This window comes from Oncorhynchus keta, chromosome 19, assembly GCF_023373465.1.
Source record: "Oncorhynchus keta strain PuntledgeMale-10-30-2019 chromosome 19, Oket_V2, whole genome shotgun sequence".
Taxonomy (NCBI): domain Eukaryota; kingdom Metazoa; phylum Chordata; class Actinopteri; order Salmoniformes; family Salmonidae; genus Oncorhynchus; species Oncorhynchus keta.
Genome location: NC_068439.1, coordinates 61,202,144 through 61,229,378, shown reverse-complemented (window position 1 = coordinate 61,229,378; position 27,235 = coordinate 61,202,144). Strand labels below are relative to the sequence as shown.

At 42.8% G+C, this 27,235-nt stretch overlaps 1 protein-coding gene across 3 annotated transcripts in view; it reads right to left on the bottom strand.

The window, feature by feature from the left end:
- LOC118398611 (calcipressin-2-like) overlaps positions 1-27,235 on the bottom strand; it is a 120,185-nt gene that overhangs the window by 26,341 nt on the left and 66,609 nt on the right. For all 3 annotated transcript variants that reach the window (XM_035794129.2, XM_035794128.2, XM_035794130.2), the window contains 2 exons: positions 20,353-20,526; positions 19,374-19,545 (listed from right to left, as the gene is read on the bottom strand). In XM_035794129.2, the coding sequence (XP_035650022.1) occupies positions 19,374-19,545; positions 20,353-20,526 (346 nt within the window). The remainder of the gene's footprint in view (positions 1-19,373; positions 19,546-20,352; positions 20,527-27,235) is intronic.

Sequence of the window (27,235 nt, the reverse complement as noted above, 5' to 3'; positions counted from 1 at the left end):
GGCGAGAGAGTGAGGATAGAGGGACCGAGAGAGGAAAGATAGTGAGAGAGGGGGGTGAGAGAAATAGAGAATTCCCTAGGGGGTTGACAGCTGAGAGTTAGTAATGCCAAACACTGTTGCATAATTTAAATGTTCCTACATCTCATCCCACCACCTGGAGCTATTTTAACAGCCACTGCAGCTTAAAATAAAAGAATGAGAGATACTTAAAATAGAAGAGAGAGAGAGATACTTAAAATAGAAGAGAGAGAGAGATACTTAAAATAGAAGAAGAGAGAGTTACTTAAAATAGAAGAGAGAGAGAGATACTTAAAATAGAAGAGAGAGAGAGATACTTAAAATAGAAGAGAGAGAGATACTTAAAATAGAAGAAGAGAGAGATACTTAAAATAGAAGAGAGAGAGAGATACTTAAAATAGAAGAGAGAGAGAGATACTTAAAATAGAAGAGAGAGAGAGATACTTAAAATAGAAGAGAGAGAGAGAGATACTTAAAATAGAAGAGAGAGAGAGATACTTAAAATAGAAGAAGAGAGAGATACTTAAAATAGAAGAAGAGAGAGATACTTAAAATAGAAGAGAGAGAGAGATACTTAAAATAGAAGAGAGAGAGAGATACTTAAAATAGAAGAGAGAGAGAGATACTTAAAATAGAAGAGAGAGAGAGATACTTAAAATAGAAGAAGAGAGAGATACTTAAAATAGAAGAGAGAGAGAGAGATACTTAAAATAGAAGAGAGAGAGAGATACTTAAAATAGAAGAAGAGAGAGATACTTAAAATAGAAGAAGAGAGAGATACTTAAAATAGAAGAGAGAGAGAGATACTTAAAATAGAAGAGAGAGAGATACTTAAAATAGAAGAGAGAGAGAGATACTTAAAATAGAAGAGAGAGAGAGATACTTAAAATAGAAGAAGAGAGAGATACTTAAAATAGAAGAGAGAGAGAGATACTTAAAATAGAAGAAGAGAGAGATACTTAAAATAGAAGAAGAGAGAGATACTTAAAATAGAAAAGAGGTTAGCAAGGAACTGCAGGTGCTTGCTCCCCCCCTCTCTTTATATCATTGTCTGGAACTAAGGGTGTTTACAGTGGGAGTTAACCGTGCGATTGGCAGCTCAAGTTACGTCTAGTTAAAATAAGCAAGATGGCCAGATTCTGTGAAACAGCTGTTCTGATGAGAAATTGAGGCTCTTTCCAGGAAGGGCTTGAGGTGGGCTTGACTCTGGCTGTATGGAATACTGTATAATCCTTGTACATTTAGATACTCTCTGAAATGGAGCATTCTCAGAGCGTAGTAGCCTAGCTTTCACAATACTAAGCTTAACTATTGGACACTATATAATCGTCATATCAATCTTGGCTTTTTGAGTAGGGTTAGGCCTACTACTGGACAAAAAAGCACTCTAGTATAAGGCATTTAGTGAGCTATATAAAAAAAAGACAGACAAAAAGATGAATGACAATCCACATAGATGTAGTATAAACAAGAACAAGACATAACAGCTGACTGATTGACATTTGCATCCGCTGCTTGCTCTGACCAAACCTCTAACTCAAAGACGGCCATCATTACCACACCACACACAATTGTGGTTGTCACTCTCTCCTGACTGACTGCCTGACACAGTGGCTGAGGTGAATCCTAGAGGAGTGGGGGAGGGGAGGGATTGATTGTGTTGTTTATCAGATGGTGCGATTTAAAGGGTGTGAGAAATGTATGTGAGAAACCTAAAAATGATTGTTTGTAGCCAGCACTTTCAGCCAGAGGATTTTGAAACGGAAGTCTGAAAAAAGTGATAGTATTCCATCGATTTCCCCCTTCTCTTCAAAGAGGAAGGCATCCGATCAGCCAACATCAGTGCAACAGAAAATAAGCCAAGCTGAGGTAATGTTGTTAACGTTACTTATCTAACTAGCTAGCTAGCAAACTACATTTGTTTATGTTCTATTTAGAGTCCGATCGCATCAACATCTGCAGCGGCATCAACATCAAGCTCAACACCAGGAACTAGTAAGTCTACGTCACCTTCTAAAATCGTACAAAAATCGACTAAATCTTTCCATGACGAGTAAATAAAAATACTGGAGCTAGGCATATACATGGTCCGTGTCTTGTTGTCATAGCTGGTGTTTACAAGTAGGCTACAACTTCTACTGTCGTTTTCTCTGTGTAGTGAAGGCTTAGTTGATTGTTCGTACAAGGCTTGAAGTCTACATTGGAGAAAATGAGGTATTAGTAAGGAGAGGATGGTGTGGGTGACTGACTGGTGTCTGTTCGGGTGTGTGTGTGAAGGTTAGTATGCATGATCTATTGACATGAGTGTGGAGGGTGCATATTGTACCTTGTTTGAGTGTGTATTGATGGGGACAAAGTAGTAAAATGTTGTCTCATCGCTGACTACTGTGTGTCCTTCAGACTAATCCTGCTACTGAGGACGACCTTGACACCAACGTTAGTAGTACAGAGCCTGTAGACCCATTGGATGAAAGCTTTCAGCCTAGAGTAAGCCTAAGCTCAACATCATCTGACGTTGAAACAAGCCAGGACAGCCAAAGGTATTTATGAAAGCACAAAACCCTCTTGAGAAAACAAAATCACCAATACACTAAACTGTCTACAAGACAAGTGCTCCTCAAACCTTTTACACCCTTGCAGTCAGTTCTTTGGCAGGGGTGAGAGGGGCTGTTAGTATACTTTTCGAACCTATTCACACTATTGTTGGCAGTGCTCGTCTACCCAACAGCACAACTGTAGGCACTCATATACAACAATACACACCTGGACTGTCTACAAGTCAAGCCCCCATCAAACGTTTCACATCTTTGCTAACAGTCCAACTCAATGCCCCATTATTGACTCTGAGTGTAACAGAACACATACTGTACCCGCCTACTGTATCCTTTTTTGGTTTACAGATGAACATGGTTTATTGTATGGTTACACATCCTCATGATCAGTATTGATGTTTTACACATCCTCTTCATGTCTTTCCAGGGGACTTGCGGTACATACAAATCTTCTGCGAGAGGTCGAAGCAGCGGCTAGTGAAGAACATCGCCAAAGCCTGCTAAACCAGCTGCCATTACCCTTCACAAGCAGAGGTTCACCAGCTGAAGAACATTCAACTAAAACCACATCCATATTCAGTTAGACTCGTGTTCTAGTATAATATAGATTGAAGGATGCCTGCTGATTCATGATTTCGACTGTCCGAGAAACACAGCCTGCCAGTCTGTCTCGTCCCGACTCCCGTTCATTACTATGGGACAGCTGGAGATCGAATTTGAATATTGAAACAAGGTTGAAAATGTCGGAGGGACAAACAGCAAGGTTTATACAAATCTCCGCTTTTGAAAACTAAATGTTAGTCTAAAAGATATGTGAGATAATGTCTAGATGCATCTTATAGTGGAGATCAACTTTATAAATTGCCTGGCTGGGCTGATGAGAAAGTGGATTGTGCAGTCAGATAGGCATTTTAAGCTTATAGATTTAGCTGGTGGTAACTTGTGGAATAGACACCGGCCTGAATGCAGTTTTAACCAATCAGCATTCAGAATTAGAACTAACCGTTGTATAATATAGGAAACCAGAAACCAGAAACCAATAAAGTGCTGACTTTAACTTCTGGATCAATTCATTGTGATATTCATGAAATATATTTGGTTAATCTAGGTTCAATCTTACTGCTAAAACAAATGATGCAGGGAGTTGGTGTATAATTTAAACTTGAATTTGTTGGCAAGTAAACATTAGTTTACTAGATTAGTTTATCAATATAACAAATAAGTAAACATGGCTTGTATTCAAGACAAAGTTTATTTGCTCTGGAGCCCGAGGTGAGTTTACACAGCAGTATGCAGGGACAGGTATGTAAATGTAAGACATACAGTTTAAGTCAGAGGTTAATATACAACTTAGCCAAATACAGTTCAACTCAGATTTTCACCATGCCTTCCACAAGCTTCCCACAATACATTGGGTGCATTTTGGCCCATTCTTCCTGACAGAGCTGGTGTAACTGAGTCAGGTTTGTAGGCCTCCTTGCTCACATATACCTTTTCAGTTCTGACCACCCATTTTCTATCAGATTGAGGTCAGGGCTTTGTGATGGCCACTCCAATACCTTGATGTTGTTGTCCTTAAGCCATTTTGACAGAACTTTGGAAATATGCTTGGGGTCAATGTCCATTTGGAAGACCCATTTGCGACCAAGCTGTAACTTCCTGACTGATGTCTTGAGATGTTGCTTCAATATATCCACACAATTTTCCATCCTCATGATGCCATCTATTTTGTGAAGTGCACAAGTCCCTCCTGCAGTAAAGAACACCCACAACATGATGCTGCCACCCCCGTGCTTCACGGTTGGGATGGTGTTCTTCGGCTTGCAAGCCTCCCCTTTTTTCTCCAACATAATGATGGTCATTATGGCCAAACAGTTTTGTACCTGTTTTCTCCAGCATCTTCACAAGGTCCTTTGCTGTTGTTCTGGGATTGATCTGCACTTTTTGCACCAAAGTACATTCATCACTAGGAGACAGAACACGTCTCCTTCCTGAGCGGTATGACGAATGCGTGGTCCCATGGTGTTCATACTTGCATACTATTGTTTGTACAGATGAACGTGGTACCTTCAGGCGTTTGGAAATTGCTCCCAAGGATAAACCAGACTTGTGGAGGTCTACAATGGTTGTTCTGAGGTCTTGGCTGATTTCTTTTGATTTTCCCATGATGTCAAGCAAAGAGTTTGCACTGAGTTTGAAGGTAATACATCCACAGGTACACCTCCAATTGACTCAAATGATGTCAATTAGCCTTTCAAGCTGTTTAAAGGCACAGTCAACTTAGTGTATGTAAACTTCTGACCCACTGGAATTGTGATACAGTGAATTATATGTGAAATAATCTGTCTGTAAACAATTGTTGGAAAAAATGACTTGTGTCATGCACGAAGTAGATGTCCTAACAGACTTGCCAAAACTATAGTTCGTTAACAAGAAATTTGTGGTGGTTGAAAAATGAATTTTAATGACTCCAACCTAAGTGTATGTAAACTTCCAACTTCAACTGTATATACAGTAGAAGATAAATATACTACTAATGCTTATAATACATACCACAGTTCTACAAAGGGAATACTTGCATAGGGTATGTTGGGGTGGTGCAGTGAGGTGTTCAGAGTCACTTTGATACAAGGGGGCGATTGTTGTTATAGGACCTTTCGCATCTCCTCTTGAGAGCCATCAACTTCTTTGTATCCAAGCGCCATTGTCTGCGAGAGAAAGACGAAAACACTATTAGACATTCAAGGGCAATCAATGTGTATTCTCTGTATTTCTACTGTAGCAGCATGGTGTAGAAAATGAGACATCTCACAGACACATGTTAGCTAGCTACAACACACAGGTATAGTTACTCCAAGACTAATATGAGTAATAAAGCCAAAGTCTTTCCTTTACTCTCTACAATATTCATCAACGTTTTGCTCCTAATGAGAGGCACTGAGGCTAGCTAGGCTAGTTAGGTAAATAGCTAAAACGTTAGACGACAGTACATTTTAGGTATAGAAAATGCAGCTAGCTAGCTAAACTTGTCTTGTAACGGTACTTACAAGTCCTGTTATGGCCGAATCAATCACCAAATTGTACTGTACTGAACAACACTGCTTTGTGTAAAAAGAGAGGTTATATTTAAGCAATAAGGCCCGAGGAGGTGTGGTATATGGCCAATATACCACGGCTAAGGGCTGTTCCTATGCAAGACACAACGCGGAGTGCCTGGATACAGCCCTTAGCCGTGGTATGTTGGCCATATATCGCTATCATAAACTGTTTACCAACGTAGAGCAGTAAACATAACTGTTTTGTCATACCCATGGTATACAGTCTGATATACAGTGGGGCAAAAAAGTATTTAGTCAGCCACCAATTGTGCAAGTTCTTCCACTTAAAAAGATGAGAGAGGCCTGCAATTTTCATCATAGGTACACTTCAACTATGACAGACAAAATGAGGAAAAGAAATCCAGAAAATCACATTGTAGGATTTTTAATGAATTTATTTGCAAATTATGGTGGAAAATAAGTATTTGGTCAATAACAAAAGTTTATCTCAATACTTTGTTATATACCCTTTGTTGGCAATGACAGAGGTCAAACGTTTTCTGTAAGTCTTCACAAGGTTTTCACACACTGTTGCTGGTATTTTGGCCCATTCATCCATGCAGATCTCCTCTAGAGCAGTGATGTGTTGGGGCTGCTGCTGGGCAACACGGACTTTCAACTCCCTCCAAAGATGTTCTATGGGGATGAGATCTGGAGACTGGCTAGGCCACTCCAGGACCTTGAAATGCTTCTTACGAAGCCACTCCTTCCTTGCCCGGGCGGTGTGTTTGGGATCATTGTCATGCTGAAAGACCCAGCCACGTTTCATCTTCAATGCCCTTGCTGATGGAAGGAGCTTTTCACTCAAAATCTCACGATACATGGCCCCATTCATTCTTTCCTTTACACGGATCAGTCGTCCTGGTCCCTTTGCAGAAAAACAGCCCCAAAGCATGATGTTTCCACCCCCATGCTTCACAGTAGGTATGGTGTTCTTTGGATGCAACTCCGCATTCTTTGTCCTCCAAACACGACGAGTTGCGTTTTTACCAAAAAGTTATATTTTGGTTTCATCTGACCATATGACATTCTCCCAATCTTCTTCTGGATCATCCAAATGCTCTCTAGCAAACTTCAGACGGGCCTGGACATGTACTGGCTTAAGCAGGGGGACACGTCTGGCACTGCAGGATTTGAGTCCCTGGCGGTGTAGTGTGTTACTGATGGTAGGCTTTGTTACTTTGGTCCCAGCTCTCTGCAGGTCATTCACTATGTCCCCCCGTGTGGTTCTGGGATTTTTGCTCACCGTTCTTGTGATCATTTTGACCCCACGGGGTGAGATCTTGCGTGGAGCCCCAGATCGAGGGAGATTATCAGTGGTCTTGTATGTCTTCGATTTCCTAATAATTGCTCCCACAGTTGATTTCTTCAAACCAAGCTGCTTACCTATTGCAGATTCAGTCTTTCCAGCCTGGTGCAGGTCTACAATTTTGTTTCTGGTGTCCTTTGACAGCTCTTTGGTCTGGGCCATAGTGGAGTTTGGAGTGTGACTGTTTGAGGTTGTGGACCGGTGTCTTTTATACTGATAACAAATTCAAACAGGTGCCATTAATACAGGTAACGAGTGGAGGACAGAGGAGCCTCTTAAAGAAGATGTTACAGTTCAGTGAGAGCCAGAAATCTTGCTTGTTTGTAGGTGACCAAATACTTATTTTCCACCATAATTTACAAATAAATTCATTAAAAATCCTACAATGTGATTTTCTGGATTTTTTCTCTCATTTTGTCTGTCATAGTTGAAGTGTACCTATGATGAAAATTACAGGCCTCTCTCATCTTTTTAAGTGGGAGAACTTGCACAATTGGTGGCTGACTAAATACTTTTTTGCCCCACTGTACCATGGCTGTCAGCCGATCAGCATTCAGGGCTCGAACCACCCAGTTTATAATACTAGCTAGCTACCGACAGCAAAACAACTTACTTCTTTGTCATTTGCCCTCCTGAGTCCTGGTCCAGCTGGTCTAGGCTACCGCCACTGCTTGCTTGTCTCACAATTATTTTTCTTGGTCTCAACTCCTCTTCAGTGCATTCTGGCTCAAATAAATAGGGCTGTATGTTCCTATGTAAAAGAACATTTAAAAAAAATCTATGTCCAGTTCTTCTTGGAAAGAGGAATCATCACAAGCAGCCATTGTAGCTAATTCATTTGCAATTTCCGATAGATAGTGCACGGTAACATATCTCTAGTGAAGCTGTAAACTGTGTACCGCCCCTGTTTTGAAAAGCCTGCTTTCGAAAGTGGGAACAAGACAGTAGACCTCCCTTCAGGCTGTTGTCTTTACAAAGCCAGGGAAAATGAGTCAACTTAGATATCCTGCAATGTCCTGGCAGTCCAAAGGCTCTATTAAGCAAGGACAACCATATCTAATCGCTGCTGTCGTGATCATGTAATCGGCGAAACACAAAGGCCACAATTATTGCAACAAAACATGACTCCATTTATTTTTAGACATCTCCAAGCACAATTTTTTTCATCCAGCTATATTTTATCTTTAGTTAACTAGGCAAGTCAGTTAAGAACAAATTCTTATTTTCAATGACAGTACGATAGATTTGTACTTTGTCAGCTCGGGGATTTGAACTTGCAACCTTTTGGTTACTAGTCCAACGCTCTAACTACTAGGCTATGCTGCCACCCCTATTGTGCCCCTATAGTGCATAATTATGTCTGAAACACCCTCTCATCAATCAGAATTATGTAGGGAGACTGGAAAAACACACCAAATAGTGTCTGTCGGTGAAGTTTTCCTTTAATGAGAGGACTGTTGATACTCCTCTCATAGCAGAGATTAATAAGCCCATGGTGTATCGGGATCAGTAGGCACAGGTTGTCGATATCTCTCAGCCTCATGCATTATTTATGGTTGACATGGCGACGCGCAGCAGAACCTTTGTGGAGAGAGTGGCACTGCTTTGGCGTGCAGCTCTTTCAAGTCGGTGGCGTGTTACATTTAGCACACTAGCACAGCCCCTCTGATGGCATGAAAAACAGAGGCAGACTGGAGCAGAGGAGTGAAGGTGGATAGGATACATTCTGACTGGAGTGCTGTTCTTTAAATCAAAAGTGAAGCCTTGTGTCTTAAACTGGTGAGAGATACTGTATTACAGACAGACAAGTTTCTCCATCTCAACCTCATATTTTACTGTGTGTGAAATGCTTTTTAAATCAACACGTCATAGGAAGCCCACTGGGCAATATTGCATCGTCTGACAGACAGTGCTAAACATGTCCATGGATCGAAATACATAGTTATTTTAGATGAACTCTCCCCTCTTTTACTATAATGTCACACACAACCTTGTGCAGAATGTCCTTCCTCAGTTTAAATACATATGTAAATAGCTTGTTGCCTGTAATACATCTTGTGGAACACATTCCCCATGGGACCAGTATTTAATTAGACCAACAGCTGGGGTTGTAGAGAGGTTGACCTGACTGACTCTTGTGAAATGGACGGTTACATTCTGAGCGGTCATCTACTCTGTCGGTCAACATGTGTGGTCCACTACAAACACTAACTGGACATGACACGGTCATAAAGGCCAGAACACAACCTTCCCTATACTCTGAAGTGGAACGATACGGGAGTTAATACTCTTGTTATGATCATAAAGTATTTTTAAGGACTCAAAGGGCTTTACATTGTATGGCAGTAAAACGTATTGATGTCTCTATACGGCATCTTGAAGGTCAACTGGGGTCCAGCTCATAAATTGTCCTTCACTCTCAGTCTTTGTTGTTGTGTCTCTATGCCCTTGTTCTGTACACAGAGGGATGAATTAGGGATGATTATAGAACAGACAGGGATTGATGCCAGAGGACGTATTCTATGAATACTAAGAAGTTTAAAAAGGTACAGGTTCTGACCGGTGTGACTTGAGACCATTAATCTTTTAAAGAGGCAGCCAGTAGTTTCTACATCCATTATAAGACCTTTAAATGAATGAAATATACCAATTGATTATTGAAGAAAATAACTGATAAATAACATGCCTCCAAAACTTAGTTCAACGGTCATGCCCCATCAGCTTGTTTTACTCATGTTTGTAAACAATGTAAACATAAACAAACACCGTATTGCCTCAAAACATGTGTCCCTCTGCCCTCCCCAAATCATGGCATTGAACAGTTCAGCAGACCTGTATCCCTCCATAACTGGCTACGAGACTATTGTGTAACATTTATTGACCATTTTGATACCTTCTGGAAACAAAGCTTGTGTTATAAGGAGGATGGGATCCACTCACATCATTTGGACTAGTTAAAAGAAGCTAAATCAGATTATTATGTTAATACACTATCTTAATGTACAGGGAACCCATACAAATGTTGGAAAGCTGTTAAATCACTTTAGGCTTGCGTCTCCTCTTCTCTCCCCAAAGAAATTAATTTAGATTCTGGCCCTATTACTGTCAAAATTGATCTCATTAATGCATTTAATCACCATTTTATCTCTGCGGGCTTTATATTTGAATGTATTTTCAAAGCAGTAGTTTGGATGTAGATGGTGAAAATCTATTGAATGATACTGAAAACGCTGGTCAGGAGTTTTCTTTTCGGAAATTCAATGATAAAGAAGTCCTGGATGCTTTGCTAACATTAGTCAAAAAAAATCTGCAGGGGCTGGTCATTTGGAGCCTAGTCTGCTTAAGTGTGCAGCACCCCTTATTGCTGGCTGAGTAGCTCACATTTCTAATTTAAATTTTTTATCAGGAAGTATTCCAAAAGCATGGAAATCCACATATGTGCTGTGGGGATACAAATGATCTTGACAACTATCGCCATAGGTTATTGAATACTTGGTTAATGTACAACTTCGTTCCTTTTTATCTGATAATTGTATTCTTAATATAAACCAATCAGGGTTTAGGCCTGAGCATATTACTACCACAGCAACCACGGCTCCCGAGTGACGCAGCGGTCAAAGGCACTGCATCTCAGAGCAAGAGGCATTACTACAGTCCCTGGTTCGATTCCAGGCTGTATCACATCCGGCCGTAATTGGGAGTCCCATAGGGCGGTGCACAATTGGCCAAGCGTCGTCCGGGTTTGGCCGGGGTAGCCTGTCATTGTAAATAAGAATTTGTTCTTATCTGACTTGCCCAGTTAAATAAATAAACTGTTTTGCTGTTTTCCGTTTTGCTGAAGAAATGATAAAGAGTAGGCCTGGGATACACAGCCTGTTTATGGTTTCAGAATTATCTTAGCGACAGAACTCAGGCCATCCTGAATTTCTTGAGATTCAAAAAGGTGTCCCTCCGGGTTCAATTTTGGGTCCATTATTGTTCACTTTGTATATTAATGACATAGGAAACACTGTTAATACTTGTGACATTCATCTCTATGCAGATGACACAATTCTGTGCCACCTCAGTGCAGCAGGGAATTTGTGAACTTCAGCATGACTTTGATTCAATTCAGAAATCACTTACAGATCTTAATTAGTGTTAAATACAAGTAAAACCAAGCCATTGCTGTTTCTAGGTCATGAAATGTTGACCCCGACGACCTGCATATTTGAGCTATAAATGGAGCCCAAATTGAGCTTGTTTTTCAATAGAAGTATCTGGGTGTCTGGATTGATGACAAGTTATCCTTCGTAACGCATATAGAAAATCTGACTAAGAAGCTAAAATCCAAGATAGTTTTTTATATTGAAATATAGATCACAACTTAGTATTAAAAATAGGATAAATATTGTTCAAACAACGCTTCTCCCTGTTTTGAATTTTGGTGATATTGTTTACATGCATTTGACAACCTCTGTTTTAAAACCCTTGGACACTGTCTACCATCCAGCAATACATTTCATCACAGGGGACAATTTTAGAACTCATCATTGTAGTCTGTATAAAAATGTGGGATGGACCTCTGTCTGTAAGAAGAGAGCTGCATTCTCTTCTATTTACAGTTGAAGTAGGAAGTTTACATACATTTAGGTTGGAGTCATTAAAACTTGTTTTACAACCACTCCACAAATTTATTGTTAACAAACTACAGTTTTGGCAAGTCAGTTAGGACACCTACTTTGTGCATGACACTCAAGTCATTTTTCCAACAATTGTTTACAGACAGATTATTTCACTTATAACTCACTGTTCCAGTGGGTCAGAAGTTTACATACACTAAGTTGACTGTGCCTTTAATCAGCTTGGAAAATTCCAGAAAATGAAGTCATGGCTTTAGAAGCTTCTGATAGGCTAATTGACATCATTTGAGTCAATTGGAGGTGTACCTGTGGATGTATTTCAAAGCCTACCTTCAAACTCAGTGCAAACTATTTGCTTGACATCATGGGAAAATCAAAAGAAGTCAGCCAAGACCTCAGAAAAAAATGTAGACCTCCACAAGTCTGTTTCATTCTTGGGAGCAATTTCCAAACGCCTGACGGTACCACAGTCATCTGTACAAAACAATAGTAAGCCAGTATAAATACCATGGGACCACACAGCTGTCTTACCGCTCAGGAAGGAGACGCGTCTCCTAGAGATGAACATACTTTGGTGCAAAAAGTGCAAATCAATCCCAGAACAACAGAAAAGGACCTATTGAAGATGTTGGAGGAAACAGGTACAAATGTATCTATATCCACAGTAAAATGAGTCCTATATCGACATAACCTGAAAGGTCGCTCAGCAAGGAAGAGGCCACTGCTCCAAATCCACCATAAAAAAGCCAGACTACAGTTTGCACCTTGGGACAAAGATAGCACTTTTTGGAGAAATGTCCTCTGGTCTGATGAAACAAAAATAGAACTGTTTTGCCATAATGACAATCGTTATGTTTGGAGGAAAAAGGGGGAGGCTGCAAGCCGAAGAACACCATCACAACCGTGAAGCACGGGGGTGGCAGCATCATGTTGTGTAGGTGCTTTGCAAAATAGATGGCATCATGAGGTAGGAAAATTATGTGGATATATTGAAGCAACATATCAAGACATCAGTCTGGAAGTTAAAGTTTGGTCGCAAATGGGTCTTCCAAATGGACAATGACCTCAAGCATACTTCAATAGTTGTGGCAAAATGGCTTAAGGACAACAGCATCAAGGTATTGGACTGGCCATCACAAAGCCCTGACCTCAATCCTATTGAAAATTTGTGGGCAGAACTGAAAAAGCGTGTGCGAGCAAGCAGGCCTACAAACCTGACTCAGTTACACCAGCTCTGACAGGAGGAATTGGCCAAAATGCACCCAACGTATTGTGGGAAGCTTGTGGAAGGCTCCCTGAAACGTTCGACCCAAGTTCAAAAAATTAAAAGGCAATGCTACCAAATACTAGTTTATTGTATGTAAACTTCTGACCCATTGGGAATGTGATGAAAGAAATCAAATCTGAAAAAAATCATTCTCTCTAATATTATTCTGACGTTTCACATGCTTAAAATAAATTAGTGATCCTAATTGACGTAAGACAGGGAATGTTTACTAGGATTAAATGTCAGGCATTGCGAAAAACTGGGTTTAAATGTATTTGGCTAAGGTGTATGTAAACTTCCAAATTCAAATGTATTTACAAAGCAATTTTACAGAAACTCCCTCTATATGTAATATCATTAATTAAGATAAGAATCATAAGTTACCAAATCCGTTCATAGGAATGGATAACACTAGAGTTACCTCCAGTCTCCACAGATTTGGGAAAATCTGCGTCCCCCTAATTTGTGTAACAATCTACAGAGTTCACTGCAGCTAGATGACACTCAGGCAGTTTACATTATTGATTGAGGACCTCTATGTATTTCAATGTGATTGCTTTTATTAAATGTTTATTTTTGTTTATTGTGCAGAATTAAACTCAGCAAAAAAAGAAACGTCCTCTCGCTGTCAACTGAGTTTATTTTCAGCAACCTTAACATGTGCAAATATTTGTATGAACATAACAAGATTCAACAACAGACAAACTGAACAAGTTCCACAGACATGTGACTAACAGAAATTGAATAATGTGTCCCTGAACAAAGGGGGGGGGGGGGTCAAAATCAAAAGTAACAGTCAGTATCTGGTGTGGCCACCAGCTGCATTAAGTACTCTCCTCCTCATGGACTGCACCAGATTTGCCAGTTCTTGCTGTGAGATGTTACCCCACTCTTCCATCAAGGCACCTGCAAGTTCGCGGACATTTCTGGGGGGAATGGCCCTAGCCCTCACCCTCCGATCCAACAGGTCCCAGACGTGCTCAATGGGATTGAGATCCGGGCTCTTCGCTGGCAATGGCAGAACACTGACACTCCTGTCTTGCAGGAAATCACACACAGAACGGGCAGTATGGCTGGTGGCATTGTCATGCTGTGATGAGCATGCAGGAAGGGTACTGCATGAGGGAGGAGGGTGTCTTCCCTGTAACACACAGCGTTGAGATTGCCTGCAATGACAACAAGCTCAGTCCGATGATGCTGTGACACACCGCCCCAGACCATGACGGACCCTCCACCTCCAAATCAATCCCGCTCCAGAGTACAGACCTCGGTGTAACGCTCATTCCTTCAAAGATAAACGCGAATCCGACCATCACCCCTGGTGAGACAAAACTGCGACTCGTCAGTGAAGAGCACTTTTTTGCCAGTCCTGTCTGGTCCAGCCACGGTGGGTTTGTGCCCATATGCAACATTGTTGCCGGTGATGTCTGGTGAGGACCTGCCTTACAACAGGCCTACAAGCCTTTAGTCCAGCCTCTCTCAGCCTATTGCGGACAGTCTGAGCACTGATGCAGGGATTTTGCATTCCTGGTGCAACTCGGGCAGTTGTTGTTGCCATCTTAGACCTGTCCCGCAGGTGTGATGTTCGGATGTACCGATCCTGTGCAGGTGTTGTTGCACGTGGTCTGCCACTATGAGGATGATCAGCTGTCTGTCCTGACTCCCTGTAGCGCTGTCTTAGGCGTCTCATAGTACGGACATTGCAATTTATTGACCTGGCCACATCTGCAGTCCTCATGCCTCCTTGCAGCATGCCTAAGGCACGTTCATGCAGATGAGCAGCGACCCTGGGCATCTTTCTTTTGGTGTTTCTCAGAGTCAGTAGAAAGGCCTCTTTAGTGTCCTAAGTTTTCATAACTGTGACCTTAATTGCCTACCGTCTGTAAGCTGTTAGTGTCTTAACGACCATTACACAGGTGCATGTTCATTAATTGTTTATGGTTCATTGAACCATTGAAGCATGGGAAACAATGTTTAAACCCTTTACAATGAAGATCTGTGAAGTTATTTGGATTTTTACGAATTATCTTTGAAAGACAGGCTCCTGAAAAAGGAAAGGTTTTTTTTGTTGCTGCGTTTATATGGTTTTATACACGTGTATGTTTAATTCTGTTTTTATTGTAATGTGTAGAGGGCTCTCTTGTCAAATATATTTTTAATCTCAATGTGACTCCCTGTTAAAATAAAGATTCAATAAAATAAATAAATACAGGTAAATCATGCAAGGAGTCAAATTTGATGAAAAAAAACAGATAAAAATACACCATATGGACCAGTGGGGACTGTGAAGCAACACAAACATAGGCACAGACACATGCATACAAATGCACGATAACATACGCACTGTACACACACCTACACATGGCTTTTGTGTTTGGCCCTGTCCGGGGGTGTCCTCGGATGGGGCCACAGTGTCTCCTGACCCCTCCTGTCTCAGTCTCCAGTATTTATGCTGCAGTAGTTTATGTGTCGGGGGGCTAGGGTCAGTTTGTTATATCTGGAGTACTTCTACTGTCCTATTCGGTGTCCTGTGTGAATTTAAGTGTGCTCTACCTGACATGATGACTCCTTGCTGTCCCCAGTCCACCTGGCCCTGCTGCTGCTCCAGTTTCAAATGTTCTGCCTTATTATTATTGGACCATGCTGGTCATTTATGAACATTTTAACATCTTGGCCATGTTCTGTTATAATCTCCACCCGGCACAGCCAGAAGAGGACTGGCCACCCCACATACCCTGGTTCCTCTCTAGATTTCTTCCTAGGTTTTGGCCTTTCTAGGGAGTTTTTCCTAGCCACCGTGATTCTACACCTGCATTGCTTGCTGTTTGGGGTTTTAGGCTGGGTTTCTGTACAGCACTTTGAGATATCAGCTGATGTACGAAGGGCTATATAAATTTGATTTGATTTGTGTTGTGGATATGTGGTAGTAGAGTAGGGCCTGAGGGCACATACTTAATATGTTGTGAAATCTGTTGTGAATGTATTGTAATGTTTAAAAAAATATCTAACTGCCTTCATTTTGCTGGACCCCGCAAAGGATAGCAGCTAATGGGGATCCATAATAAATGCAAATCAATACAAATGCATGGTGAAAACTATCATTTTGATATCATGGATGGTCAGTCCTTGTATCCATAGCTCTGTGCATGAGTTTGAGAGCAGGTACATTTCTCCAGCCACATCCCTCAGCTGTTCACCATATCAGTGGTGGAGAGGCGCTTTGTTATTGTTTGAACTTCAGATTACCACTTTAAACAACAATGATTTGACCTGATCCCCTGCTTAACCGAGGGTAGGTGATCTAGGATGTCCAATTACCTGACGCTCACGTAGAACTGGATATATTTACAGAGTGGATATATTTACAGACAGAGATGTGAGAAAGGGAATGAGGGGGAGAATGACAAATAGCTATCAAGCAAGAGAATGGGACAATAGAAAGATCAGACAGAGAATGGGACAATAGAAAGATCAGAAAGATAATGGGACATTAGAAAGATCAGACAGAGAATGGGACACTAGAAAGATCAGACAGAGAATGGGACACTAGAAAGTTCAGACAGAGAATGGGACACTAGAAAGATCAGACAGATAATGGGACATTAGAAAGATCAGACAGAGAATGGGACACTAGAAAGATCAGACAGAGAATGGGACACTAGAAAGTTCAGACAGAGAATGGGACACTAGAAAGTTCAGACAGAGAATGGGACACTAGAAAGTTCAGACAGAGAATGGGACACTAGAAAGATCAGACAGAGAATGGGACAATAGAAAGATCAGACAGAGAATGGGACATTAGAAAGATCAGACAGAGAATGGGACAATAGAAAGATCAGACAGAGAATGGGACATTAGAAAGATCAGACAGAGAATGGGACACTAGAAAGATCAGACAGAGAATGGGACACTAGAAAGTTCAGACAGAGAATGGGACACTAGAAAGTTCAGACAGAGAATGGGACACTAGAAAGATCAGACAGAGAATGGGACACTAGAAAGATCAGACAGAGAATGGGACACTAGAAAGATCAGACAGAGAATGGGACAATAGAAAGATCAGACAGAGAATGGGACAATAGAAAGATCAGACAGAGAATGGGACATTAGAAAGATCAGACAGAGAATGGGACACTAGAAAGATCAGACAGAGAATGGGACACTAGAAAGTTCAGACAGAGAATGGGACACTAGAAAGTTCAGACAGAGAATGGGACACTAGAAAGATCAGACAGAGAATGGGACAATAGAAAGATCAGACAGAGAATGGGACATTAGAAAGATCAGACAGAGAATGGGACAATAGAAAGATCAGACAGAGAATGGGACACTAGAAAGTTCAGACAGAGAATGGGACACTAGAAAGTTCAGACAGAGAATGGGACACTAGAAAGATCAGACAGAGAATGGGACAATAGAAAGATCAGACAGAGAATGGGACATTAGAAAGATCAGACAGAGAATGGGACAATAGAAAGATCAGACAGAGAATGGGACATTAGAAAGATCAGACAGAGAATGGGACACTAGAAAGATCAGACAGAGAATGGGACACTAGAAAGTTCAGACAGAGAATGGGACACTAGAAAGTTCAGACAGAGAATGGGACACTAGAAAGTTCAGACAGAGAATGGGACACTAGAAAGTTCAGACAGAGAATGGGACACTAGAAAGATCAGACAGAGAATGGGACACTAGAAAGATCAGACAGAGAATGGGACAATAGAAAGATCAGACAGAGAATGGGACAATAGAAAGATCAGACAGAGAATGGGACATTAGAAAGATCAGACAGAGAATGGGACACTAGAAAGATCAGACAGAGAATGGGACACTAGAAAGTTCAGACAGAGAATGGGACACTAGAAAGTTCAGACAGAGAATGGGACACTAGAAAGTTCAGACAGAGAATGGGACACTAGAAAGTTCAGACAGAGAATGGGACACTAGAAAGATCAGACAGAGAATGGGACACTAGAAAGATCAGACAGATAATGGGACATTAGAAAGATCAGACAGAGAATGGGACACTAGAAAGATCAGACAGAGAATGGGACACTAGAAAGTTCAGACAGAGAATGGGACACTAGAAAGTTCAGACAGAGAATGGGACACTAGAAAGTTCAGACAGAGAATGGGACACTAGAAAGTTCAGACAGAGAATGGGACACTAGAAAGATCAGACAGAGAATGGGACATTAGAAAGATCAGACAGAGAATGGGACACTAGAAAGATCAGACAGAGAATGGGACACTAGAAAGATCAGACAGAGAATGGGACATTAGAAAGATCAGACAGAGAATGGGACACTAGAAAGATCAGACAGAGAATGGGACACTAGAAAGTTCAGACAGAGAATGGGACACTAGAAAGTTCAGACAGAGAATGGGACACTAGAAAGATCAGACAGAGAATGGGACACTAGAAAGTTCAGACAGAGAATGGGACACTAGAAAGTTCAGACAGAGAATGGGACACTAGAAAGATCAGACAGAGAATGGGACACTAGAAAGTTCAGACAGAGAATGGGACACTAGAAAGTTCAGACAGAGAATGGGACACTAGAAAGTTCAGACAGAGAATGGGACACTAGAAAGTTCAGACAGAGAATGGGACACTAGAAAGTTCAGACAGAGAATGGGACACTAGAAAGTTCAGACAGAGAATGGGACACTAGAAAGTTCAGACAGAGAATGGGACACTAGAAAGTTCAGACAGAGAATGGGACATTCTGTCTCAGCCTCCAGTAATTATGCTGCAGAAGTTTATGTGTCGGGGGGCTAGGGTCAGTTTGTTATATCTGGAGTGCTTCTCCTGTCTTATCCAGTGTCCTGTGTGAATTTAAGTAATGCTCTCTCTAATTCTCTTTTTCTCTCTTTCTTTCTCTCTCTCCGAGGACCTGAGCCCTTGGACCATGCCTCAGGACTACCTGGCATGATGACTCCTTGCTGTCCCCAGTCGACCTGGCCGTGCTGCTGCTCCAGTTTCAACTGTTCTGCTTGCGGCTATGGAATCCTGACCTGTTCACTGGACGTGCTACCTGTCCCAGACCTATTATTTATGAACATTTGAACATCTTGGCTATGTACTGTTATAATCTCCACCCAGCACAGCCAGAAGAGGACTGGCCACCCCTCATAGCATGGTTCATCTATAGGTTTCTTCCTAGGTTTTGGCCTTTCTAGGGAGTTTTTCCTAGCCAACGTGCTTCAACACCTGCATTGCTTGCTGTTTGGGGTTTTAGGCTGGGTTTCTGTACAGCACTTTGAGATATCAGCTGATGTACGAAGGGCTATATAAATACATTTGATTTGATTAGAAATATCTGACAGAGAATGGGACAATAGAAAGACCAGACAGAGAATGGGAGACAGAAATGATTGAGAAAAGGAAACATGGAGAGTAATTGAAAGTTGTGAGAGAAGGGTTGAGACTGACAAATTAAAACTGACAGAGCGAGGTCGCTCTGTAAGAAACAGTATGCACAATATAGTGGTATAACTCACCGGGGCCCAGCTTGGCCACCGCATAGAGCAGGTCATAGTTGATGACGGTCGTAGCCTCGTCTATCTGCTGCCAGCCAATGGGCGGTGAGCCGGGAGGGGAGATGAGGAACTGTTTAGAGGGCTGAGGAGGAGCCAGGTGCAGGTTATCACCATCTGATACTGGGTTCTGGACCTGAGGGAGGGAGAGAGAGAGAGAAACCAATTATTAGTGAATGTGTTTGAATCCGATGTCTCTTAGTAATAGGCTTGAACAAAAACCTAGTCTAGTGAGGTTGGCCCTCATCATCGCCACCAGGCCTGTCATCTTGACTAATAGCTGATAGGCCTAAATTAGTGCAGATCACATGCAGATGAACCTAATGTAGCACAGGTGTAGAAAGACGGCTGAGCGGAGTCCCCACTTCCGTTTTTCAGGGGAAACGGAGGATAGGTTGAAAATACTGTACCCCTGAAAAATGGCAACATCCGCGTTCTACCAACGGCGTTAAGGGTGCATGTAGATCACCAGAGTGCTGTGAAGTGTGCTCCAGCCTTCAGGCAACACAACGGAACATTTGGTCCTGCAGGTAATAGGTCTTCTCTAACAGGAGAATAACTCATGGACTTCATCTCTCTTTCTCTCTGCCTCAGCAGGGTGTTTGTGACCCTGATATCCTTTGGGAAAGGAATTAGACAGGCCTACTGGCTAATGTGGAGCAATCACACGCTGCTGCAAGGAGGACGGCACACACACACACACACACAAACACACACACACACACACACACACAAACACACACACACCCTGGAGAGGCTTTTAAAGTTAGTCACACTGCAACGGTGACAAAACCTTTTCCATAAACACAGTTTTTCCCCTGAACTATACACCATAACTAAAGCTAGTGTCTTAAGGTGTCCTTTCCTTCCAGCAATAGGCAACAGAACTATCATAAGGGTAAATCAAAGTCAGTCCTGCCTGTTGTACTGTATAAATACTGACCTGAGCGAAGTAGAGTTTGAGCTTCTTGCCCCTGAAGGGCGTTTCGTGCAGCTCTATCCTGGCGCTTGCGGCTGCTTTGGGGTTGCTGAAGTTGATACGGACACGCCGGAAGCTCTTGAACAGCTGGAACGTCACCCGCTCATCGTAGGACAGGAACAGAGCCTCAAACATCTCCTGAACCAAGACAATATAGAGAGACAAAAACAAACCACATGAAGTTGTGCATATTATGGTTTCAGGTGGTAAATGCCGAAGCATGAATAATTCAGATAGACATACATTAAGCCCGGAGGGAGAAAGAGACCGTCAGCAGTGTCTGGAGTGAGGCACTATATTTATCACAGCCTCCACCAGTCCCCACAGAATCCAGGTAACAACCTGTTAATCATGCACAGGGGATGCTGCATGTCTCTGTGTTGTTTTATTGGGTGCAGTCTAGATGATGTTTTCTGTTGCAGACCAAATAAATCGGCCATTCATTAAGCCTGGCCAGAGGAGAGAAGGAGCGAGAGGGAGCGAGAGAGCGAGGAAAAACGTGTGTGTGTGTGTGTTTGGAATCTATCCGCTCGCTTAGCATTCATTTCCTGCTGCGGAGTAGAGCTAATGAAAGGTGTCTTATCTGAGCATCATCTCCCAGACCTGCCCTGGGCTGCAAAGAGAAAGGAGAGAGAGCAGAAAGGCAGAGAGTAGAAAGGGAGAGGGGAGAAGAGTAGCGATTTGGATACAGCGGAAGGCAGAGTTGGGGGAGAGAGGGACACAGGGTAGAGGAAAGAGGAGAAAGAAAGAGGAAGAGGGAGTCGTTTCCTCATTTCCTCAGACCAGGGGGCCACAGTCAGTTCTGGGAAAATCTCCCACAACCTCTAGGCTCTACAGCCTGATCGCTAACACAACATCTCTGTTACTGTAGCTATGTCTGTCCCCTATGACCACACCTCATAACCCCAGGATAGAATTCATAGGTTATAGCCAGACCAGGTTATACACAGAACAAGTGTGCAATAGAGATGATTGTGTCAAACACTCAATCCTGTGAATTAAGACACTCAACCGAAAAGTAAATCTCCCACCTCAGCTAACTCACACGACTGGTACTTTCCCCAAATGAGACGTTTGTTCACAATAACAAGTAGGTCTTAAACACAGCATTAAAGACAGAGCAGAGCATATGGCCTACAGTATTTCCCCTCCCTCCCTCTCTTCCACCCTCCCTCCCTCCCTCATGGTGGTGAGCGGAGATGCTGTTCTAGCAGACTCTAAACGAGCCACCTCATTCAGCCAGTAATGAGTGTGAAGATGAGCACTTTTAAAGAGATAATCTGGTGCTTAACTGTCCATCTGAATAAATATTTGCTGTAAATTGATTAGCAGTGCATGGGTAAAAAAAAAATGATAATAAAATAAACACTTGAACAGGGATTTCACTACTGCCACAATCAAATGTCGACCGCATTATCTACCAATTATATTATTATATTATAATTATAATCACAGACGTACATATTCCCTCCCAAGCAGACACATCGATGGCCCTGAACGAACTTTATTTGACTCTATGTAAACTGGAAACCACATATCCTGCAGCTGCATTCATTGTAGCTGGCGATTTTAACAAGGCTAATCTGAAAACAAGACTCCCTAAATTCTATCAGCATATCGATTGTGCTACCAGGGCTGGTAAAACCTTGGATCATTGTTATTCTAACTTCCACGACGCATATAAGGCCCTCCCCCGCACTCCATTCGGGAAAGCTGACCACGACCTCATTTTGTTGCTTCCAGCCTACAGACAGAAATTAAAACAAGAAGCTCCCGCGCTCAGGTCTGTTCAACGCTGGTCCGACCAATCTGATTCCACGCTTCAAGACTGCTTCGATCACGTGGATTGGGATATGTTCCGCATTGCGTCCAACAACAACATTGACGAATACGCTGATTCGGTCAGCGAGTTCATTAGAAAGTGCATCTGCGACGCTATACCCACAGCAACGATTAAAACATTCCCAAACCAGAAACCGTGGATTGACGGCAGCATTCGCACGAAACTGAAAGCGCGAACCACTGATTTTAAGCAGGGCAAGGTGACTGGAAACATGACCGAATACAAACAGTGTAGCTATTCCCTCCGCAAGGCAATCGAACAAGCTACGTGTCAGTATAGAGACAAAGCAGAGTCGCAATTCAACGGCTCAGACACAAGAGGTATGTGGCAGGGTCTACAGTCAATCACGGATTACAAAAAGGAAACCAGCCCTGTCGCGGACCAGGATGTCTTGCTCCCAGACAGACTAAATAACTTTTTTGCTCGCTTTGAGGACAATACAGTGCCACTGACACGGCCCGCTACCAAAACCTGCAGGCTCCCGTTCACTGCAGTCGACGTGAGTAAAACATTTAAACGTGTTAACCCTCGCAAGGCTGCAGGCCCAGACGGCACCCCCAGCCGCGTCCTCAGAGCATGCGCAGATCAGATGGCTGGTGTGTTTACGAACATATTCAATCAATCCTTATCCCAGTCTGCTGTTCCCAAATGCTTCAAGAGGGCCACCATTGTTCCTGTTCCCAAGAAAGCTAAAGTGAATGAGCTAAACGACTACCACCCCGTAGCACTCACTTTCGTCATCATGAAGTGCTTTGAGAGACTAGTCAAGGACCATATCACCTCCACCCTACCTGACACCCTAGACCCACTCCAATTTGCTTACCGCCCCAATAGGTCCACAGACGACGCAATCGCAACCACACTGCACACTGCCCTAACCCATCTGGACAAGAAGAATACCTATGAGAGAATGCTGTTCATCGACTACAGCTCAGCATTTAACACCATAGTACCCTCCAAACTCGTCATCAAGCTCGAGACCCTGGGTCTCGACCCCGCCTTGTGCAACTGGGGTACTGGACTTCCTGATGGGCCGCCCCCAGGTGGTGAGGGTAGGTAACAACATCTCTACCCCGCTGATCCTCAACACTGGGGCCCCACAACGGTGCGTTCTGAGCCCTCTCCTGTACTCCCTGTTCACCCACGACTGCGTGGCCATGCACGCCTCCAACTCAATCATCAAGTTTGTGGACGACACTACAGTGGTAGGCTTGATTATCAACAATGACGAGACGGCCTACAGTGAGGAGGTGAGGGCCCTCGGAGTGTGGTGTCAGGAAAATAACCTCACACTCAACGTCAACAAAACAAAGGAGATTATTGTGGACTTCAGGAAACAGCAGACGGAGCACCCTCAGTGGAGAGGGTAGTAAGTTTTAAGTTCCTCTGCGTACATATCACGGACAAACTGAATTGGTCCACCCACACAGACAGCGTTGTGAAGAAGGCTCAGCAGCGCCTCTTCAACCTCAGGAGGCTGAAGAAATTTGGCTTGTCACCAAAAGCACTCACAAACTTCTACAGATGTACAATCGAGAGCATCCTGTCGGGCTGTATCACCGCCTGGTACGGCAACTGCTCCGCCCACAACCCAAGGGCTCTCCAGAGGGTAGTGAGGTCTGCACAACACATCACCGGGGGCAAACTACCTGCCCTCCAGGATACCTACACCACCCGATGTCACAGGAAGGCCATAAAGATCATCAAGGACAACAACCACCCGAGCCACTGCCTGTTCACCCCGCTATCATCCAGAAGGCGAGGTCAGTACAGGTGCATCAAAGCAGGGACAGAGAGACTGAAAAACAGCTTCTATCTCAAGGCCATCAGACTGTTAAACAGCCATCACTAACATTGAGTGGCTGCTGCCAACATACTGACTCAACTCGAGCCACTTCAATAATGGGAATTGATGGAAATTGATGGAAAAATATATCACTAGCCACTTTAAACAAAGCTACTTAATATAATGTTTACATACCCTACATTACTCATCTCATATGTATATGTATATACTGTACTCTATATCATCTACTGCATCTTGCCATCTTTATGTAATACATGTATCACAAGCCACTTTAAACAAAGCTACTTAATATAATGTTTATATACCCTACATTACTTATCTCATATGTATATACTGTACTCTATACCATCTACTGCATCTTGCCTATGCCGTTCTGTACCATCACTCATTCATATATCTTTATGTACATACTTTATCCCTTTACACTTGTGTGTATAAGGTAGTAGTTGTGGAATTGTTAGGTTAGATTACTCGTTGGTTATTACTCCATTGTCGGAACTAGAAGCACAAGCATTTCGCTACACTCGCATTAACATCTGCTAACCATGTGTATGTGACAAATAAAATGTGATTTGATTTACATCCTCCTTAGAAGGATCGGCAATAGTGAGACTGCCTGGGCAGGTTACAGAGAGCGTGTTCATGTACAGTACAATCAATTCAATGGCTCTTTTGTTCGTCAGTTAATACATTCCCGAGCCAAGGAAGATTTCTAGATTCGGCTGTGCTCCCTCAAATAAACAATGTGACCACGTAACATTGTTTAGAAGACGTCTGTTAAAACTAGTCTGACAGAATAGCCTAGTTCCAAGATGCCACATCTCACTCCCATCAAAACATCTATTCACAACACTCTGAGTCACTCAGATACAATAGTCGTCTATCAGCATGCCTGACAAAGAGAGCGCATTAGCAGCTCGTTATGTCAGAGCCGGTGACAGATGAAAATATGACTTCCTTGGTGGAGCTGGTCTGTAGAGACAGGCAGTCACTTTCCAAACTAGTAAATGTGTCTCAGAGTTTGTTTCCTGTCAGTGTGTGTGAGATCGGTGGTGTGTAGCAGGCTCCCGATGCCTAGTAAGGGTCCTGGGAGCTGACAGCTGGGACCGGTATGTGTCTGTCCTGATTGGGGGGCTGGAAATGAGTGGTGACAGCTCAGTTCAGTTTGCTGTACTCCTCCCCTTCGACAGGTGAGGGGGTGTAAAATAGAGAGGTCTGGTGGAGGAGGACCTGGCTCACTGTAGGTGCCTTGGATCAGCACTTTAACAGTTTCCCTCTGCGTTGTCAGAGTAGTGGGAATGAATACAGAAGCAAATGTTGCTGCTTCAACGTTTCACTTCGGTCGCATGTTCTTCTGCCTTTCAATAAGCCAGAGCAGTAGGATTACGTTGCCCCCTAGACACCGATAAGACACCGTCATGTTTGCATTCCTCTACCCGAATGGTCTAAGCTCAAGATTGAGGCAAACTGCTCCTACATCTGTACCTAGAAGCAACTTCTAGCCCGAGTTAAGGCTAAAGCAGACATAATGTTGCATCCAACTCATGAACAAAAATTGACTGGGTTCCCTCTCTGTACAACAATATTCCAACTCAGGTGATGTAGCCATCTCCAAGACTCTAGAGCCTCAGACCCACACCACACAGAGGAGGAAAGTGTTTCAGCAGTAGGATGGAAAGCAGCACCAGCAGGGCAGTGTGTGGATCTGAGCTGGCTTAGCATGGAACCTGTCACACATGAAACCTGATCCACCAATCAGTAACATCACCCTCTGGGTCAGGTTTATGTTCCATCACTAAGGCTTTAGCTTACATAGGCCTAATGGCATTAAAATACCTGGCCTGCTCTACTTTAGAGTGTTCTGCAGAGAAGGCATTGTGAGTGTAATTCGAGAATAGATCACATTCTTTCGCAAATATGGACAGTGAGGTGAGGAGTAGAGGAAAAGAGAGGGAGGGTTTCGTTGGAGCTGGAATGGAGGGAACATACTGTAGCTTTCTAAAAATACTCTTTCTCTCTCCACCTGCCGACCGATCCATGCATTACCAAAGAGCCGGTGGGCACATTCCTCCTAGTTAAGCAAATGGCTCAGGCACATTACTGGTGGAATAACGCATGATGCTCAGGAGGAGAGATTGATCAAAAATAGCTTCAGAATGATGAGAATTAGAGAGGCTGAGGCCCTGATGTCATCTGGACGGGTATGTTTGGGTGTGTGTGTGTGTGTGTGTGTGTGTGTGTGTGTGTGTGTGTGTGTGTGTGTGTGTGTGTGTGTGTGTGTGTGTGTGTGTGTGTGTGTGTGTGTGTGTGTGTGTGTGTGTGTACAAAGATAGTTGTGATAAGATAGTTGTGATAAGGAAAGTATAACCTCTCTGACATCACTCAGATGGGTCATGAGTGTGTGTGTGTGGGGTGTGTGTGGGGCTAAGTACAGAAGGCTTTCAGGACACTTATCAGCCTAATGGTTAGTGAGAGTGTGTCCATAACAAACGTATCAAACACTGCGGAGGCTCAAAGACAAATAATGTCAGAAAAGTGATTAGGAAAGACGGTGTTAGACTGTAGGGGCAGGGAGGATGTGCAAGCATACAGCTGCTGTTGGAGGGGATGACCAGGAAGGACAGGATGGGAGTGAGTAAGTGATGGTACTTCTTGTTGGCGAGGCCCATTACTTGTCTGGAGCTGCTTCCAGAGGCGTAGCTAGGTCAGGATGCATCACAGATGCTCTTATCCAAAGCAATACAAAATACATTAAGGAAATTACAATGATCTTGCAGAAGCATTACTGTAGTTCAACATCACAGATTTTGGTTCATCTCTAGGTTCCTTTCTAGGGAGTTTTTCCCAGCCACCGTGCTTCTACATCTGCATTCCTTGCTCTTTGGGGTTTTAGACTGGGTATTTAATATAAGCACTTTGTGACATCTGCTGATGTAAAAATGGCTTTATGAAATAGATTTCATTTTCTCCTCCAGTGATAGTGAAGGCTGGCAGCAGCCTGAGGCATATTGAGTTTCACGTTGACTGACTGTTACCATATTTCAAAGCAAGGTCCCTGCAATACTGAGACATCCAGGTCGAATGCATTAGATATTCTCTACCGTAGTGTGATGTATCATATTACTTTAAAAGAGGAGAAAAGGGATGAATATGACTGATACAACCTCTAGAAACGCCACAGAATCCAACACATTCTG